The sequence below is a fragment of the Macrobrachium nipponense genome, chromosome 41, assembly GCF_015104395.2.
Source record: "Macrobrachium nipponense isolate FS-2020 chromosome 41, ASM1510439v2, whole genome shotgun sequence".
Lineage (NCBI taxonomy): Eukaryota > Metazoa > Arthropoda > Malacostraca > Decapoda > Palaemonidae > Macrobrachium > Macrobrachium nipponense.
The window spans coordinates 57,111,321-57,131,933 of NC_061102.1; the positions used below are offsets into that span (position 1 = coordinate 57,111,321).

The window sequence follows — 20,613 nt, forward strand, 5'->3', positions numbered from 1 at the left end:
GTGATAATCACCTGTAGGCTTTGAACCTTCGTTCGTTGGAACTGCGGAGTCAGTAACCTGCGTAGATGTTGCAACGCCAGATTTAGCAACCATAAATCAATCACTCGTCAGAACTGCATTTTCATTCTGTGAATTCAGGCGCTTCAATTGCTAAGTGCGGTGCTTTTTATGTACTTTGTTACTTATCTGACTCCGGGGATTCATTGCCAATATTAAAAAAGGTAGTTTATTCTAAAGATTAATTTAATCCTGGAGACATTTCAAATATTCTATTTAAAAAACTAAAGTGAATCTAGGAAAGGATATCCCAGGGGAGTTTTCTTTTAACACAACGAACTTTTTTTCGCAACCTTAACTTTTCAGTCGCTGCTTCCATTCAATAAATGAAAATCAAACCAGCCTTGAGGTCCTCTTGTATTGTTGATATGTTTCCGGTCACCCCCCCCCCCCCCCCCCCCCCCCCCCCCCCCCCCCCCCCCCCCCCCCCCCCCCCCCCCCCCCACCCACCCCCCCCGCTCCCCCAACCCCGCTCCTTTTCAAAATATTTGTGTACGAAAAACTCAATTGTTATTTCAAAAGTGCAACAAAGGTCTTTATATGTTGAGAATGGAATTCATTATCCCTCATGCATCACGGTAAGCCAATTAACCTCTCAAGGTGAACCACGGGGAGCCTCAACTTCTGCTTCACTTAATCAGTTCAGAGAGAGAGAGAGAGAGAAAGAGAGAGAGAGAGAGAGAGGAAAAAACTATTGCAAATAGAATAGATAAAATGGGACAGACTTTTGCTCTTCCATCGTCAACTGAAAGTTCTTTGTTACTAAAAGCCGAGGAATCCCACATAATTCAGCGCATGATCTAGCTGACATTTAGTACAGGAACTCATACATTAATATGCTCAGTGGGCGATAAAGCAACAAGATTTGCCGTGCGAAGTCCAACGAGATTTCCTTCATTTTCAGTGCTACCTCATTCCAAGGCATAATGAGACTAGCCAGCTGTCTGACAGAACTCATCCAACCCGAAGGGTTTCCTGTTGGTCCAGGTTCGGGTCACAGGACCATGAAAAGGAAATTCCTGCTTTTCTAAGTCTTAAGGATACTGAACCTGAGAGAGAGTTGCGTGTATCGAAGTGCGCACGGCCGATATACGTATATACGCCTATTAGCAAATTGTAGAGGAAGTTGATAGTTGCAGTAATGGAGGAAGATCTGGGTTCGTTGTATTTTCGGTTCCTCAGCCAAAAATTCCTTCAATGTTTGTGTATTGTCACCTGCATCATGCAACCCGTGTCAGTAGGTTGGATAGCTTGCTTGATCCACATACCTCGAACAAAGCGCAGAAAGAATGAATAGATAAATTCAAGATATTACTCGTTAACACTTGAGGCAAGTTCTCCCAGCCATGCATATGTAATAGCCAGATTACAGATGTTCTATTATAAACCACATTCAACCAGATAAAAACTAGTTGTCAAAACTAATTATAAATCAAGTTTTTTTTCTGAGCTCTTCAGCTCATTAATACCGGTCATCAGATACATAGAGCATCATGAGTATGATTAAATTTCAAGATTAAGGCTCATAAATACCAAGTACATGATTTAATTTGTCTCCAGATGTGGAATGAGCAGTGTTGCTCAGCTTGAAGCGACTTGCAAGCGTTGCCTTTGGCAACGTTGACGACTCTGTCCTTCACCGGGAGGGCTCCTGTTAATAACGCTGGTCCTCCACTGAGGATGTCATTTACGGGCTCATGATTGTATGAAGGCAGTTGCTTATCCGGATGGGCGAGCGCCCTGGGTTATCAGATAACAATCCTTTTCCTTGGGAGAACCTTTCAGGCGGTTTCCGAAGGATTTTCACCCCGACGACGCTACGCTATTTCCAACCTTTTGCCGGATGGCTGACTCAAGGTTGAAGTCCTCAAATACTTATTCTCTCTCTCTCTCTCTCTCTCTCTCTCTCTCTCTCTCTCTCTCTCTCTCTCTCTCAAATCGTTAGGTATGCTACAGGCGTACTCCAGATCTCAGAAAAATTACCGGAAATACTACATTTTTGACGAAGGGCAAAGAAAGCTGGTTAAGTATCGTTATCACGGTAGATGACGAACATTAGTAAGCGCACACGCGTATATGTAAGCGTTTCCATATGCCCGCAAATTTTTTGTTTGTATGATTGTGTGTGTTTACGTGTATTGACGAATATTTTAGTGCGTGCATTTATGTCATTAGTACCTAAGGCTAATAAATATTCAATCACAGTTCTCAGCATTATCTTGAGTAGAAAATATTGAGTCTTACGTAATTATGTTAATGATTGGAATGCTTAGCTACTACTTGACTTAATGGTGATAATCTACAGGTTCCTCTAAGGTGCCTGTCATTTTAACTATATTATCCATGTTTTCCTAAGAATTTGATTTCGTGCACTTTTTTTTGGTGCGAATATTAGTTAATCTTCTCAGATCTTTTTATGATTCACGAACACACCCGAAGCTGTGAGCCCGGTACGCACGAACACCTCGACGAAATTATTGTAGTAAGTAACGAGGGAATCTATTAACATACAATGCGTCGAAGTACCGCCACTTTTCGCGGGTAATTCTTGTTGTTGTCCCGCCATCCTTCTGTCTTGTTTCCAAGGGAGGCGCCAGAATTGACAAGGTTCCTTCTGCAGAAGTTTCCTGCTGAGACACTGTTAGTATTAGCAATGGCTGGTCTATTGTGTCCTCTGAAATGAGTGCTTCGTCTTAAATGGGGACCCACATAAGAATGGGAACTCGCTGGGATGACAATCGAAATGGGTACTTAAAGAGATAATGCTGTGTAAAACCATCAACTATGAGTCTATGATCGTCAGCTCTCCAGTTGCTTACCAGACGCTGTAGAGTGAGGTTGCGTCCCATGGCTCCGGAAAGCGCTGCCAGATGCACGATCCATGGCTAACTTTAACCTTAAATAAAATAAAAACCATGGAGGCTAGAAGGTTGCAATTTGGTATGTTTGATGATTGGAGAGTGGATGATCAAAATAACAATTTGCAGCTCTCTACCCTCAGTGGTATTTTAGATCTGAGGGTGGACCGACGGACAGACAGACAGAGCCGACACAATAGTTTCCTTTTACATAAAACTAAAAAGGGGATTTATTGCTCTTCATATAAGAATGAAAATCCAGAGGAAATTTGGAGGGTCGAAGATGGGAGTTCTTTGGTAGGGCAAATCAGAAGAGGAATTCGTTGGACATTAGGATCTCAGGAGGGTATGAGTAAATGTGCATTGGTGATATAAATTGAGATGGTAAACCTATGAGAATAGTAAGTAAAAATTCATTGGCGGTGCAAAAATAAAATTGGAATTCGGAGCGATGTAAGTTAAGATTAATTAAAGTTTAGTGCTTAAAAAAGTCCCGAAAAGATTCACCAAACCGTGAAACCTTTGAAATTTAGTTTAATAGCAGTTGATTAATGCATTTGCGCCGTTACTTTACTTCCGCCTTAATGATAACCAGTTAAAACCACAGATAAGAATGATTCGTTTTTAATTATTCTTATGTCCTGCGCATACGAAATAATTTACGAAAAGTATCGAAGAAAAAGACAGATTATGATAAAATTACATTCATTTCATCAAAGAACATTTTTAGGTCATTCAGAGGGCACAAGAGTCTACATATTTGACTGATACGTCTTTTTATCTGCTATTAGAGAAAATATATACAATATTTTACCGTTTTAATAGCATTACACGTAGAATTTTATCAAAGTTGACTTAAATTTACCAGAATTTAACAAAGTTTAGCGTGCACATTTTACAAACCTATGTATTTCAATGTTAATATTTTTCTGTAGTTACCCAATAAGATTTTATCAGTATATCTGATACTGGGCGTCTTTGTTATCCATTTATCCGTAGCAGCAACGTTACACTAAAGTGTTTACATTATGTTATGATGCTATTCAAGACACTCGCAACGGTGAATGTCTAAGGTGACAAACTAAGAGAGATTGCAACGCCTTGAATAAACTGTGACGTTTGAGCTTGCTATATTGAAACTTTATCTCTTTGTGCGTAATATTTTGAGTTCTCGATTCTTTGCTTTATTCGCTGTATGCTGGCATTTTTTTTCTCTCTCTCTTTTATTGAAAAAAAAAATACGCTTTAAAGGTCACTTTACAATACAATACATATACAATATATGTAATTTATGTACAGATTCAACAAATGTAATTATAATTTTTATAGCTCAACATACTTGAATTTACTATCTATATACATACATATACCCATACCTATACACTGTAGATACATACTCATTTCACACACATACACACACACACACACACACACACATATATATATATATATATATATATATATATATATATATATATATATATGAATAATTATCACATCACCGTGATTCATATAATTCATTCGAGCTACAAATGTCCTTTAATATCTAATTCGCTCTACCTTGGAATTGATATTTTTTCATATACTATGTACCGAAGGGGAATTTTTTAGTTGATAATAAGTTTCGTCCCCTCAATTAAAAAATTCCCATTCGGTACATATATAGAAAATATATCAATTCCGAAGTGAGCGAATTACTTATTAAAGGACATTTGTAGCTCGAATGATTTATATGAATCACGGTGTTGTGATAATTATTCATAATATGGCTACGTGCGTCAAATGTTCGAATTGGCTAACATGGTATACAGGGTTTCATATCGATTCTAATTACGAAAAAACCGAGTTCGACGGTGATTTGTAAGGTCAAAATCGGTATAAACTTATAGCCTCACTGTTTAGCCGAGTCGATAACGTCAATGTCGTCCTGATTTCGTTCCTGTTCGTTGGACGGTGGTTCGATCCCATGAGGGGACGAAATTATTATCAACTAAAAAATTCCCCTTTGGTACATATATTGAAAATATATCAGTTCCGAGTAGAGCGAATTAGATATTAAAGGACATTTGTAGCAAGTAACGACGTGTAAAAAGAGAATACATATTTTTAAATGATCACGCAATACATACCTATTTCTGAATATACTTTCTTTTATTAAAACAATTAAGTGTGGATCATTTAACGAAAACCCAGATTCGTAGCTATACCAGATACCAGATATAAAATCTGCTAATAATACATTTGCAGTGTTCCTATCTTTCAAACATGCTGGCATTTCCGTGTAGCAGGTGTTTGCTCGTGGGACTGTGCGGGTTAATGAATAAACGCCTCAGGTGTTATCAGATTATAATTATAGTTAGCAATTAAGTATGGCAACTCACACAAAATCTATCCATCATTGTTATTTCGCTGTTAATATTATTTACTTAATGACTTTCATCGCAGTTCGGTTTGTTATTGGGGCAGACATATAAAAAGTGAATTATTTAAATAAAGAAACTCTCTCTCTCTCTCTCTCTCTCTCTCTCTCTCTCTCTATGTCGCAGAAAAACTGAAAAAACTACAGGGATGTGAAGATTACTCTTCTCTTAAAAACTACAAGGAAATTTAGTTTCCCTTTTGGTACTTTCTTAGGGTACCGAGGTGATTGTCATGCTTTAGAACTGAAGGCGAACTTTGATCGAGATAACGAAAGATTGTTTTGCTATAGCATTGTGGAAAACGCTTATTCCATTAATTGAAAGTGCTTATAGTTTCATGTCAGTTTTTTGTGAATATTAATTAAGGAAATAACACTCAACAGAGATTGTTACAGCACTGCGATTTTGACACTTGTTTCAGTTCCTCGTTGGACGAGTGGTTTTCGCGCTCGGCTGCCAACCCGGTGGTCTGAAGTTCGATTCTCGGCTCTGCCAACGCGGAATCAGAGGAATTTATTTCTGGTGATAGAAATTGATTTCTCGGTATAATGTGGTGCGGATCCCACAGTAAGCTGTAGGTCCCGTTGCTAGGTGACCAATTGGTTCCTAGCCACGTAAAAATATCTATCCTTCGTGCCAGTACGAGGAGAGCTGTTAACCAGCTCATCGGTCTGGTAAAACTAAGATATACTTAACTTTGACACTTGTTTCAGGGTTCTTGAAAGATGGGATACCCGCCTCTTAAGAAAAAATAAAAAAAAACATATTATACAAATAAGGAAAAATGGAGAGGAAAAGAGAGTTCCAAATCAATGGCTTACGACGAGTGACTTCAAGAGTGTCACTATTCTTATGGTCGCCATCCTTCAAGTATGACATATTATAATGCTCTTAAGATCCAAAACGCTAAAAATCGGAGCGACATTCACGAGCCAAAGAAAGGAAGATATAGTTGTCAGGCCATTGAGTAAGGTCTTTTGGAGTCGCACCCGAAGCGTCTTATTGTAAGTTAAAAGTCCGACCAATTGAATTCCGTTACAGAGCCTCTATTCATTCCACGAGCTAAGTGACGTTTCAATGTCAATGTTGAATGCTGTTGCGCTCCAAAGGGTCGGTCATCTCGCGCTGTTAAGCCCAAGGTCGAAGGTCAGTTGTCCTTAGCACGTAACGTCTTGTTTGATTCACCGCCGGCTAATCTCTCTTTCACTACAAAAAAAAGGAAAATAAATAAATAAATTAAATAACAATACAATAGATAAATAAATAAACTATTAAAATAAGAAAATAAATAAATAAAATAAATAAATAAATAAAATAAAATAAAATAAATAAGTAAATAAACTATTAAAATAAATAAATTAATTAAATAATAAAATAAATAAATTGAAAAACGTTTGAGGGCGAAGAAAGTCCTTCCTGTTTTTCCGGTATTGTTATAAGATTTAAGGGACTTATATTAAATCAAGCCCTGTCACTTCCTTTTCTTCTTTTTAATTGATATTTTTGTATTTTGCTTTTGGATATTCTTCCCATTTGTCATTGCAATCGTATGTGTAACCTTCGATGATATTTTCCGCTCAGAATCATCATTTTCCACGGCCACCCTTTCCCAGCCACACAGACTCGGATGCTGGTAATAAAATTTGCATAAGGCTCCCCCCCCCTCCCCCCCCTTTTGCATCCCATTAGCGGAAATTGATCTGCGGGCGTACCGTCATCATCATCATCGTCATCCTCATCCTCGATGGGGGTGGAAAAGGGGCTTGGGCGTTATGTGCTCAGGATGGGCGTCTGATGGGCTGCCTTTGTTTTCGAGGATGTTACGATGGTTCTGCAAACATGACGTCATTCTACGCTGGGTGCGCGTTTTCACTTTCTTTCTCTGGTCGTTATAGTATGCAGTAGTGGTACGTAAAGGGAGAAGTGTGGAAGAGGTCACGATTGCATATTCCTGAACTGTAACCAAGTACCTGACGCATATTCCCGAACTGTAGTAGAGTACCGACCCAATATCTTAAAAACATCATAGAATCTTCTTGAAAACAGTCTCATCATGTTTTCCTCACCCAAATTATGACCAGAATACAATTTTGAACTAACCTAACTTAACCCAACCTAACCTAGGGACATAGCAAATAAAAAAAAAACGGGGTTGGTTCAATACTAGTATACATCTCGGAATTCACGTCCCTACTACCGTGAATTCAGGGAGACTGAGTTGTTACTTTTTAAACCAACTTCTATTGTATCTCAGATCTTGGATGGATGACTGTCTTTCACCCCTGTTGAGGCAGCTCATTTTTCAATATTTCCTGTACTTTCTTGCTTGAGTCTTTTAATACGATATTTCGTATCCCAGTACAGTTGTGGTTTCATAATTCAAGATGTTGACCTTGGAAGGACACGTCCTGCTAATACACGCATTATCTGTTGATGGCAGAATTTTCCTCTTTCCCTACTTGTTCTCATCTAAAGGGATTTCTATTTCTGAACGAGCGTTGTTCTTAGGGGTAACTGCAACCCCTGTTTCTGTCTGTGATATTGAGTCATAGTGAGCAAGTAGAGATAGCGAAGAAAAACTAATTCAGTACCAAGTTGTAGTTAAGTACAATAAAATCAGTATTTTATTGTACTTATGTTCTGTAATAATTTTTTCTCTTTGATGGAAGGAGGTGGATGCTATCCTAGCAGAAACCTCACCCAGATTTATTCTTGCTATTTCTTGGTGAAAGGTCGCGGAGAGTTCGGCAGAATTCCCCGGCCAGGTCGCGTGACAGGGTAGCAGCCAAGGCAGGGTCAAGTTTCAGAAGTGTGGGAATTTGAGTTTACAAAGCTGGAACAGGAAATTCCTGCAAACAATTTTCTGTATTATTTTTCGGAGCAGAATTCGAGGTCTCGGGTTAGTTGTAGTATCGTTACTGGAAACTAAAATGGTTTCTAGGTATATTTTGTAATTTTCCCTCCCTAATCTTAGGGTATTCCACAGTATGTAATTATTGCCCTCATGTCATGGGAACCTTTGCTTTCATAATTACTGAAGTAATCACAGCCACTCTGTGTGAAATATCGCATATCTTTGACTACAAATCTTTGAACTTTATTCTTACCAACAAAGTCAAAGCCTATCATTTGAGTCTCCCGTTTTGTCAATGTTCCATCCAGATATTTTTCTAGCAAGGGTTCAGGGTTCCTTAATAAGTCTTCTTTATTTTAGCACTTAATAAAATCGGATATTCTATTTAGCTTCTTATTCATCATCAGTAAAGACTTTTCTTTAAACCATAGATTTAACGGTGGCGACGTAAAAGTGTTAAATTATTAGTTAAAGACTCATATTATTATCACTACTCTCCGCTGTTTTGTATGCTTCTCACTTCATTTATGGTGATGTCAAATAACATGTTGAAATAAACGCAGTTTCAATAATTATGTTTCGTCTTTGGATGATGCATAATTGTAATGATGTAGATAACGCCATAACCTCCGGATATGCACACATAAACACAGCGACAACTGCATTTAAAGAACGTCTGAGGTAGACGCAAATGCTGTGTATTAACTATAATACCACATAGTTACTGCAACTGCAGTGAAAAGGGAATATTCTTTTAAGTCAATTGTCATTCATCGCCGTGAGAAAAACCCATCGCTTAAAGCCGAGGTGAAAGGTTAAGTGTTTTCCATTCGTCATTTTCAATAGCTTTCGTAGTGACAGAAGAGGAATTGATAATGATAAACATAAAAAAAAAGAAGAGACCGCGTACCTGAAGCGTCATCCACGAGTTTTGTGTACTAGATTGCAACGAATTTTGAGTCTAACGGGAAATGCGCCATTCACGTCCTCTTATATTTCTGTTATTATTCAGGATCTGGTTCCATTCCCATAATTTCCCGTTCATCTCGTCGTCATTTCCCTCCGTCTCCTGTCGACTCCAAGGCCAACGATGTTCTCACCTCGACGGTTACGCTGTCTGGTAGGCTCTGATTCACGCTCTCTGTGATAAATGCCGCCCCACTGCGAACAGTTTCTCCTCTTTTTATGTCGAAGACCCTCGGTTTTATAGGCCATGAAAGGATACCAGATTGCCTCTTGCGTTCTTCTGTTAGTGTTTGCAAACAGTGAATCTTGATTGTATCTTTTTTATTTTTTTTTCTAGTTTTCTGTCCGCACTTTTTCTGTTTACCCTCAGATCTTGATAACTACTGAGGCTAGAGGGCTGCAAATTGGTATGTTGATCATCCACCCTCCAATCATCAAACATACCAAATTGCAGCCCTCTAGCCTCAGCAGTTTTTATTTCATTTAGATTTAAAGTTTGCCATGATCACGAGTTTGGCAACACTACAGAACAGGCCACCACCTGGCCGTGGCTGGAAGTTTCATGGGCCGTGTTTCATACAGCGTTATACGCTGTACAGAAAACTCGATTTTCTTCGGCACATTTTTTACTTTTTTCGTTTTGTAAATTTGTGTATACACATTTCTAGCGTCCACGGTAATATATGCTACGGTTGATGTTGGTGCTTGTTCTTCTTCTTAACATGATTGGCGTTCCGTTATTATAAATCAATTATCATTATCTTTGTTGTTTCATTCTTCTTTTAGTGGATTATGCAATCGGGGTTTCAGCCTTGGGAGACGGCAGCATTCATTTTGCAATTATCCCCATTGAAGGTGTTTCAGACGTTTATGTCCTTTTCTGTCTCCCTTTGCAGTTTGTGTTACACCACACATTTTCAATATCTTGTTTGGTTACTAGATATTTTCTCAGTATATATTTTTTTCTATTGATTTTGTATCTGTTATGTTATTAAGAGGTAAGAATAATTGCATTGAACTCTGTTCTTCTTTAACTCGTAAGCCTTCTCTCTCTCTCTCTCTCTCTCTCTCTCTCTCTCTCTCTTCTCTCTCTCTCTCTCTCTCAGAAATGACATAGGACCAACAGCTGTCTTTTGCGCTGGGAAAGTGCAGTTTTGAGCTGCTGGCTTCCGTTTCTTGTAAAAAGGCGTCGCCTTAAGGGTTTATGCAAACTGTAAGTACGTTGGGAAAATATGAAGGAATCATCTGCGCTTTTTCTTTAAGCCCTAAAGAAACTCTCTCTCTCTCTCTCTCTCTCTCTCTCTCTCTCGTCTCTCTCTCTCTCTCAAAAATCTCCCTCTCTCTCTCTCACAGACTGTCAATGTGTGTATATATATATATATATATATATATATATATATATATATATATATAGTATACGTATATATATACGTATATATATGTATATATATATCTATATATATATAGATACATATATCATATATATATATATATATATATATATCTATTACACGTTTGTCATTATTTGAAAGATCAGAAATCTTTTTTTTTTTATCTTTTATTAGGGAAAATATACAATATTTTACCATTTTAACAGAAATACATTCAGAATTTTATGAAGATTACAAAACAAGACGATCAGAATGTAGAATTTGCAATCTTTTTTTATTTAAAAAATACATTTTAAAGTTCATTTTACAATTCAATACATATACAGTATATGCAATTTATGTACAAAATCAACAAATATATAGTCATAATATTTTATATACATCAGTATACTTACATTTACTATGTACATACATACATACATACATATACAATCTGGTCGCTCTACCGCTTACTTAGTCTGTCTCAAGGCCTGTAATGATACACTTGAAAGGTAAGATCTCAGTTGATGTTGTTCATACATAATATACATATATGAATGACTTCTTTTTAATACCAGAACTATTAAGTTAACATGATTGCCTAGACCTATTAGCGAATGATTGCCTACCCTATTAGAGAGAGAGAGAGAGAGAGAGAGAGAGAGAGAGAGAGAGAGAGAGAGAGAGAGAGAGAGAGAAAGATAGCTTGCATGATATTTATGAACCCGAAATACTGTATATGACCCCCCGATAGTGACATTACAGAAACAAAAGTTGGTTTTTAAGAAACACCATCATCGTTTTTGCTGACGAAGTCATCCACCAAATCATATGCATTTACCATTCCTAAGCAAACTTTTACATAATCTTGTTTCGGTATTTCTGCCATACAGGTCGCTTCCATGTAGTCGAAGGAGTAATTTGATAATTGCTGATATAATGAAGGAAGTCTCAATAGGGTCTCCCACCTCTTCCTCCTTATTTTGAAATAACCTTGAGCCTGTTATTAGAGATGACGGGTTGTGGCTGTCATTACTGCTTAATTGAGTGTACTGCTTTTTTACTCTAGCACTCATTTTTACGGTAAAGGTTGTTTGCGTCTAGCGTCTCTCTGAAGAATGTTCGTCCTGCACTTACCGATAATATAAAATAGATGTTTACTGATAAAATCTTATATGGGTAACTGCAGACAAATATTAACAGTGAAATACGTAAATTATATGTAAAATGTACGCTCGAAAATTTTTCTTAAATTGTGGTAATTATAAGTCAGCTTTGATAAAATTCTGCATGCAATACTATTAAAACTGTTAAATATTGTATATTTTCTCTAATAAAAAGATAAAGATAAAAAATTGAAAGAACTTGGCTTTTCGGGCGGAAAAGAATAGAACCAGTCTCATGGGAAATCAGCAAAGGTTTTTCAGAAGCAGTGAAGTAAGAGAAAGGATAATGAAACTCGTTCGAACAGAAAAGAGTCAGTTGGTACACCTCTGTTGCTTGTTTTGCATTAACCCAGTAATGGTTCGTTGCAGTCGCATAGTAGTACAGTATGCAAATGTAAGGGGGGAAAGAAGCTTAAAGTACAATACATATATATATATATATATATATATATATATATATATGTATAATATATATGTGTGTGTGTATATATATATATAAATGAATTCTATTAAAACAGGATACGTCTCAAGAATAAACGGCCCATTAAAACACTGTGGTTTAAAGCAAAGGACTATATTTCGGTGGACAACCTTCTACCCTTATTTCTTGATAAGGATGGAAGTAAGTCCACCGAAATATAGTCCTTAACTTTAAACCACAGTGTTTTAATGGGCTTTTCATACTTGATATATATATATATATATATAATATATATATATATGTGTGTATGTATGTATGTTGTATGTAGTTATGTATGTATGTATGTGTATGTATGTATGTATGTATGTTATGTATGTATGTATGATTGTATGGTATGTTATGTATGTATCTGTGAATGCCCCTGAAACAAGGTTTTGGGCAGCCAGTCGTGAATACCAAGTTAGTTAATACTGAAGAATCTGTTAGCGTGGCGTTAAAGAAGTTCTTGTGATGGACGATTAATTCAGCTATAGGTATGAACGGAGGCATGTCAACTTTATTATAACCTATATTTTCCTATTTCTTATGGTTAACAAACCTCCCTAAACAAAATTTTTAATCCTGTAATGTGCGGTTTTCAAAAGCTACCTGTGCTCTTATCCTTTAGAGTCTAGATGATATGTGTGGATATTTCCGATTATCTTGTTTTCATTTTGTTATCTCATATCTAGATTGTGTTGTGTTATTGTCTCGGCATTGAGTTTTGAAATAAAATATATTATTATTATTAATTTTATTGGATTTATTGTTATTATTATTATTATTATTATTATTATTATTTTAATATATTATTGATTATTATTATTATTAATAATAATATAATAATAATAATAATAATAATATAATAATAATATAATAATAATAAATAAAATAATAATTAATTAATTAATTATTCATTATTATTATTGTTATTATTATTATTATTATTATTATTATTATTATTATTTTATTAATAATAATCAATAATAATAATAATAATAATAATATAATATTATTATATTATTATATTATTATTATTAATTTATTATATTATTTTGTAAGTTTATTTATTATAATTTTTTTCTGGTCTATCACAGTCATCCTATTAGACTGGGCGGATTTTATTGTGTGGGGTTCCGGGTTGCATCCTGCATTCTTAGGAGTCCATCTTTAATTATTATTATTATTATTATTATTATTATTATTATTAACACTAAGATCGGTAAAGCAGGGTGGAGCGTGGGGCGGGGCAAGAGCGAGAGAGAGAGAGAGAGAGAGGAGAGAGAGAGAGAGAGTAATACGCCGCCGCCCGATAATAATAGGATCAGACAAATACGTTTATGACTGCATTGATTTAATGCCATATCTTTTTCATACCTGATAAACAAAAACAAAAAAAGCCTCGTTTTAATCAGCGAAAATAAAGCTAAGTGACCCAAGAGGATGATTCTTTCTTTCTCCGTGTTCCCAGTGTGAGGTAGACACCCGTTCATTCATTTGCTCTATCCCCCCTCCCCCCCCCTTTCAACACAAAAGAAAAAAAAATACCACGTGGACAGTTCATCGTCGTCATTGTTTCCTGTCCTCTCTCCCATTACTGTTATTGTTATTTTTGTTGTTCAATTTTTGCTTACTTTCTTTTGTTGTTCGTGTTGGGGGAGGGGTGTAGGAAAGGTCTATGGGAGAGCCTAAAAAGGTCTGAAAAAGGTGTTTCACATAGAGTTAAAAATACAGGAATCTTAAGTCAGGATTTTTATTATTTATTTATTAGAATGGAAATGTGAAAAATAAATAATGTGTATATTAAACAGCACAGAACAATTATTTCTAATAAAATATGTTTTTATTTTTATTTTCGCTGTTGAAACAATTCTATATGACCATAAGTTTTAGCAAGTTTTAATTTACAATAAAAGTTAGGAACATAATGTTTACAACTTATGCGTGAGGGGAAACTCTTGCACGCGTTCCGAGTAAGCTGGAGGTCGGATCACGCCTTGTTTGACTGCCTAGTACTTTAAAAATTCCCCCGATGTCCACAGATTCTCGGTGAGCAACTGGCTTTTAATTGATTGGCTTAACGAAAATTCCTAAATGTAATTTACATTCCCAGGTCATCATTGGAAGATGGAAGTTTTTTTTTATTAGGAAAATGATACATATCATTTACGTAAGTAAGATGTTACAGAATATTACAAAAACCTTGATGAGAGGATGGGAATGTTTTCTCCACCCTTGATTGAAGCCAGTTCTATTTTTGCATTCTTTGGCAACTGAATAACAACAGTTACGATGTCAACGACCTTTGTGTTTTGTATATAATATATTGCTACTTTCTGAGTACCTTGTGATAGCATTTGGTGTGATGATTTTGTACATAATTGTAATAGTACTTGAATGTCATTATAATTCTTTTGTGTACACGCATGATCATAAAATTTGCCAAAATATTGTTAGCACTATTAACTGATTGTATGTAATATTGTATATGGAGATGTTATTTTTATAATAAAATAAAAAAAGTGTTTGAAAAAGATAGTGTCTGATTAGGACAACATCTGTTCGACGCATGAAGTCTGTGGAAACTTATGAAGTAATACTTGGCTTCATTAAACAATGGAATTGGAATAGACGCCTTAATGCTCATGCTGGTGTACGAGTTAGCTTGCTCGTGTGAGCAATTGATTGCGTCACCGGAAGAGGCAGGTGATGCTATTATTACCTGTGACTCATAAAGGCTTTTCTGGTGGGAGCAAAGAAGAGGCCATTGATACGTTCCACCTCCGCTTCCTTCAGGGGGAGGTGCTTTTATGGAAATTACTATTTGAATATATATATATATATATATATATATATATATATATATATATATATATATATATATGAATTTTTATCACATCACCGTGATTCATATAAATTATTCGAGCTGAAAATGTCCTTTAATGTGTAATTCGCTCTACCTCGGAATTAATATAATTTCATACATGTAAACCGAAGGGGAATTTTTTATTTGATAATAATTTTGTCCTCTCGTGGGGTTTATATATATGAAAATATATTAATTTATTTCTCCGTATTTTTGCTACATTTTTTCAACTAAGAATATCAGAGGAGGATATCCTAATCTTGGTGTCAGATCATATGATTTTCTTTGTCTGATGTGTCCTCCGGGTGACTGACACCTTCCTTGTTCAAGTTCCAACGAAAGGATTCCCGCTAGATCTTTGTGTCATTTCGCGGGTTCTCTGTTGTTTAGTTTATCATTTTTTTTTCCTTTCTGCTACCTCATTTGTTACGTGTTTTCCTTTCTCACTTCTACACTATTATGCATTTTTGTACATGGATCATTCGAAATTCTTTTGCCGTCATTTACGATCATATAATGTCTTCGTGGTTTGCTCCTTTACGGCTATCAATTTTTGTTTATCTTTTATTAGAAAAAATATACAAATTTTTAGTTTTAATAGTATTACGTGCATAATTTTGATCAAATTTTACTTACATTTACTAGAATTTAACTCAACATTTTCACATGCACATTTTGCAAATAATCTATGTATTTCAACGTTACTATTTTTCTGTAGTTACCCATATAAGATTTTATCAGTATATATCTACTTTTTATTTTCCTTGATTTTATAAACCGTCTTATACCATCGTTTTCATCTTTTATTCCTGCTTTGTGGCCTAGCCAGATCCCAACAACATAGTCACAAATCAAAAGTACAGCAGTGTTCCTCCTATCCTTTTTTTGAACGCTGTGCCTACATATTTTCGAATGTGCTTCAAAATCACGGTTAGCAATTTAGAGATTATGATCTATTGGAATTTTTTTTTCGTTAGTTTCAGAATATCCAACGGATTTCTGAAATCCTTCAAAATTTTCCTTTCTTCATCTAAGGTGTAGAATGTAGCAGCAATTTCATCACCGAATTTTTATTTCGTATTTTCTACACATGCGCTGGTTAGCCTTTATAACATATTTCTAATTTTTTAAACTCTAGTGGTAACGTTTGCTTCCATTCATAAACTTGAAATATCTGCTCATTAAAAACATGTATATTTTTCTGTCATGTCACCGGAGCGATTCCTTATCCCTGCTGGCTATGAAGACTTGCCTTTGATAGTCTCATGATACTAACTGAAATAACTAGATAAATAAAAAAGATAGATAAATAACAAACTATATAGGCGCTTACTTTGAATTTGGTTATCGAAATACTTGATGTTTTCTTGCTTTTGCAAAATATTTAGTTGTCTTAAGTTGTTAACAAGAGCGGAGAAGACTGTATGTATAAAAGAAGTTCACTGACAGAGTTCCAAACGCCTCAGTGGCGTGGTTGGTATGGTGTTGGCGTCCCACCTCGGTGGTCGCGTGTTCGATTCTCGGCCATTCCATTGAGGAGTGAGAGATGTGTATTTCTGGTGATAGAAGTTCACTCTCGACGTGGTTCGGAAGCCACGTAAAGCCGTTGGTCCCGTTGCTAAATAACCATTGGTTCCATGCAACGTAAAAACACCATACAAACAAACAAGGACAGAGTTCCATTCACAGACTTTCCAGGTTGTCTGCACAAAGAAAGCTACGTTTTGAATCATAAAAGAACGACAGTTCATTCACAGAAGGTGGTGGACAGCGCACTCACTGATCCTACAAAGCTCTTCTGAGATTAATTTTTATTTCTTTTGCTGACCAGATGAGCTTTCGTAGATATTTTAAAAGATTTAATTAGTTACCTATATTTGTCTAATTAATTGTTGTTTTAAATTTAGATTTAGTAAGAGTTATTTATTGCCTTTATTTGATATTATTATTTACTGGCATGATTAAATATGGCGTTCTAGATTTTTCTGCATTAACTAATTTTTTTATTAGAGAAAATATGCAGTATTTTTGCAGCTTTATTAGTATTACTTGAAGTTTGTTCCTTTTTTTTATCAAAGTTGACTTAAATTTACCAGAATTTAACAAAAATGTTCGCGTGTACATTATACAAATAATCTGTGTATTTCACTGTTAAAATTTTTCTGTAGTTACCCATATAAGATTTTATCAGTGTATATCTATTTTTTATTATCCTTGATTTTATAAACCGTCTTATAACATTGTTTTCATCTTTTATTCCTGCTTTGTGGGCTAGCCAGATCCCAACAACATAGTCACAAATCAAAATTACAGTAGTGTTCCTCCTGTCCTTTTTTGAATGTGCCTCAAACTCCAATTTTGAAATTTTCAATAAATTTTTTTTCTTAACTCATTCCTTCTGTTGTTCCCTGCAGGCGTCCACATCGAGAGCGTCAATTCCCACGGCCAGACGCCTCTTTTCTGCGCAGCCTTCGGCGGCGACAACGAGGTCGTCTCGCTCCTCCTGAAGCTCGGCGCCAATCCCAACAGGCGCTGTGGTTCCAACGGCGCCACTCCAGTCCACGGCGCCGCCTACCGAGGTTCCAGGAGAGTCCTCAGATTGCTCGTGGAGGCTGGGGGAGACCTCACCCTCGAGGATAATGCAGAGCAGACACCAAGGTTAGTCTTCAGATTGTTTTTTTTTTCTTTTTCTTTTATTTTTATTAAAGAAAATATACAATATTTTATCATTTTAACAGAATTTGATCAAAGTTGATCAAATTTACCAGAATTTAACAAATATTGTCATGCAGACAAAGAATGATTAATAAAGCCTTAAAGGCGAGTCATAGGTTTTGGTAGGTATATATGTGTAATGGGTATGTATATACAAAATCTGAGTATGTGCCTATTTATGTATATGCATAGTAAATTTAAGTATATTAATCTATAAAAAATATTATGACTATATATTTGTTGATTTTGCACATAAATTACATATACTGTATATGTAATGAATAGTAAAATGAACTTTGAAATGTTTATTTTTTAAAATTAAAACAAAGGAAAATAATGAAAGCTTTCTTTCGAGAAGAAAGAAAAACATTAACTTTTCACATCTGAATCCATGACAAGGAAAGGGGTTCATTCCCAGGGAGAGATTGTTCGATCTTCCCCCATGACAGACGACAGTGGGAGGGATCTGTCCCTGAATTGATATGATTATTATTATTATAAAGTATTAGTTTATCCAGACCTCTGAGCCTAATAACGGCTCTTCTTGGGCTGGTTTTGAATTGATATGATATCACTTCAATAACTCTCCAAATGGTTATGTAAGATAAATGAACATCTGAACTGAATTGATATGATGGCACTTCAGATGTTCATTTATCTTACATAGTCATTTGGAGAGTTATTGATATGGCCGGTAATAAAGTCACAGGAAAAAGTCACATTTTGGCTATGAAAAAGTCAGGAAAAAGTCAGATTAATTATGGTGGCCGGTAATGAAGTCAGGTGGAAAAATTCACAATATTTCTTGGGGGTCATTAGCATTTTGATATTTACAGTCTTTTGTTTATGTTTATACGGAAATCCCCAACGGGCCTGTACTAAACACGAAGCAAAAGTGGATACACACCGGTTTAAAACCCTGGGAGGTCACTTATCTAGGAAAGATTATTGTGACTTTTTTTTCTGTTACTTTTTTTCTGTCTTTTTTTTCTTGTTACATTTTTACCTGGATTCGATATAGGAGTTATGAACTATACATGGATGTTGCCTCACTCCCCTTTAGACGAACTTTTAATCAACGTTCCATACCTTAGAAAGGCAAATACATTTATTTACAAAAGAAGAAGGTAGGGCAAATAGAAAGCAAACTCTTGTGTTTCCATGACCATAAGACCTGCTTTGTCACGGCTTCTGGAAAAGGAGAATGTTTACTCCCATAGCCAGTGTTAATTTTGTAAGTAATACTACAATTATTATCTAGTGTTTAAAAAAATTATTCAAAGCCTAGTTAATAATAAAAAAAATCCATGGTAATTTGTAAATATTGTAGGTATATATTTTTGTAATATTTAGTAACATCTTACTTATGTAAATGATATGTAATATTTTTCTAATAAAAGAAAAGAAATTATATCAAGAACATCAACCACAAAAAAGGGGAAAAAAACAAGAAATGACAAAGCAGCTTTACACGATGAAACTTCTCATACTTAATTGTTTGCGTTTGATTTTATCACCAATGGCAGGTCAACATCCGTTCTGGCAAACAAAGAATAATAAAATGCGAGGCATATATGATGTCATGAGTACTGGACTAGAGATGACATCACTACGGAAGTTTGTTTCTCCTTTGTAAGCGCGTTTGCAGAAAGCGGTAATTTCTCTAGAAATGATTCTTGTCATAAATTACCATTAAATAGAATCTTGCCGCAGTTGCTGTTATTATTACCATCTCAGTGTCTTTATGACTGTACAGTTAGTTTCCATTTTAATTACTTCTCTCTTACGGCGCTCTTTTGTTTTGCTTTATGAATAGCTGTTAGTGGTTCTAAATGTATGATATGAAAACTTAGTAATGTTAACAGTTATTCTTCTTTACGTAAGGATAATAATTTTAGAGATTTCGTAGATACATGACCCTATCTAATCAAATATCGTCTTCCCCACCGACCCGTCGTAGGTGTGGCAAAACTGCTTATAAAATTTAGTCCGGTAAAACTATTCCGAAAAAAAATTCAAGATAACTACTTATTTATTTATTTATTTATTCATTTTTTACTTATTTCCAATTGAATTTTCTTATTAAGCGTCTGTACATCAGATATTTTAGATATACTGTAACAAACCTCTTTAACCATTAAGATTTTACTTTATTTTCTAATAGGCTCTTTTATTTTTGTATCAGAACCATAAAAATTTTACTTTGATTTCCGATAAGCCGTTATTCGTTATACTTGTCTGAAGCCTAGTGTAATTTTTCCTGGTTCGTCAACTATAGAGTAAAAAATATTCTTTTGATGAAACCTGTGCTGTTCTCTCTTTCTCTTTCTTTCTGTGTGTGTGTGTGTGTGTGTGTAGAAAGGAATGTCGTACAGGTAATTGGCTAATTAGAACCATTTTTTCCACATCATTTAATGTGGGGCAATTTTATTCTCCAGTTTTTCTCAGGAAGACTCGTATGAAAAGATAAGATTAAAAGGAATGTTTATTGCCTTATGAAGAGATGAGTTGAAGGGCCTTAGTTTCTCTTCTTTCTTTCTTTCTCTTCTCTTCCTATTCAAGTTTCGTTTTTTTAGCTTGATGTGGGTCTCCTGCCTATATGAATTTTCTTCTATTAGCATTCATTATTCTCTCTCTTTTTTAACATTCCAGCTGGAATATCGATATTTTTAAATATACTTATTTATATATTTGTTCATCATCGATTTCGTCTCCTTCGCAGATCTGTTGCTGATTTTTCTGTTTGTTTTCCTTCTGCTGCTCTGTCCAACTTTACCTCCTCTCTGCTGTGCATCGATATTCTTTTTAATACCGCTTTATTACATTAAGTTCCTTGTTGGACGAGTCGGTTACATGTTCGACTACCGATCTCACGATCCGG

General features: G+C 35.4%; 1 protein-coding gene across 5 annotated transcripts in view; it reads left to right on the forward strand.

The window, feature by feature from the left end:
• Window positions 1–20,613, forward strand: part of LOC135212781 (serine-rich adhesin for platelets-like) — a 348,735-nt gene that overhangs the window by 294,847 nt on the left and 33,275 nt on the right. For all 5 annotated transcript variants that reach the window (XM_064246553.1, XM_064246555.1, XM_064246556.1 and 2 more), the window contains one exon: window positions 17,432–17,675. In XM_064246553.1, coding sequence (XP_064102623.1) covers window positions 17,432–17,675 — 244 coding nt within the window. The remainder of the gene's footprint in view (window positions 1–17,431; window positions 17,676–20,613) is intronic.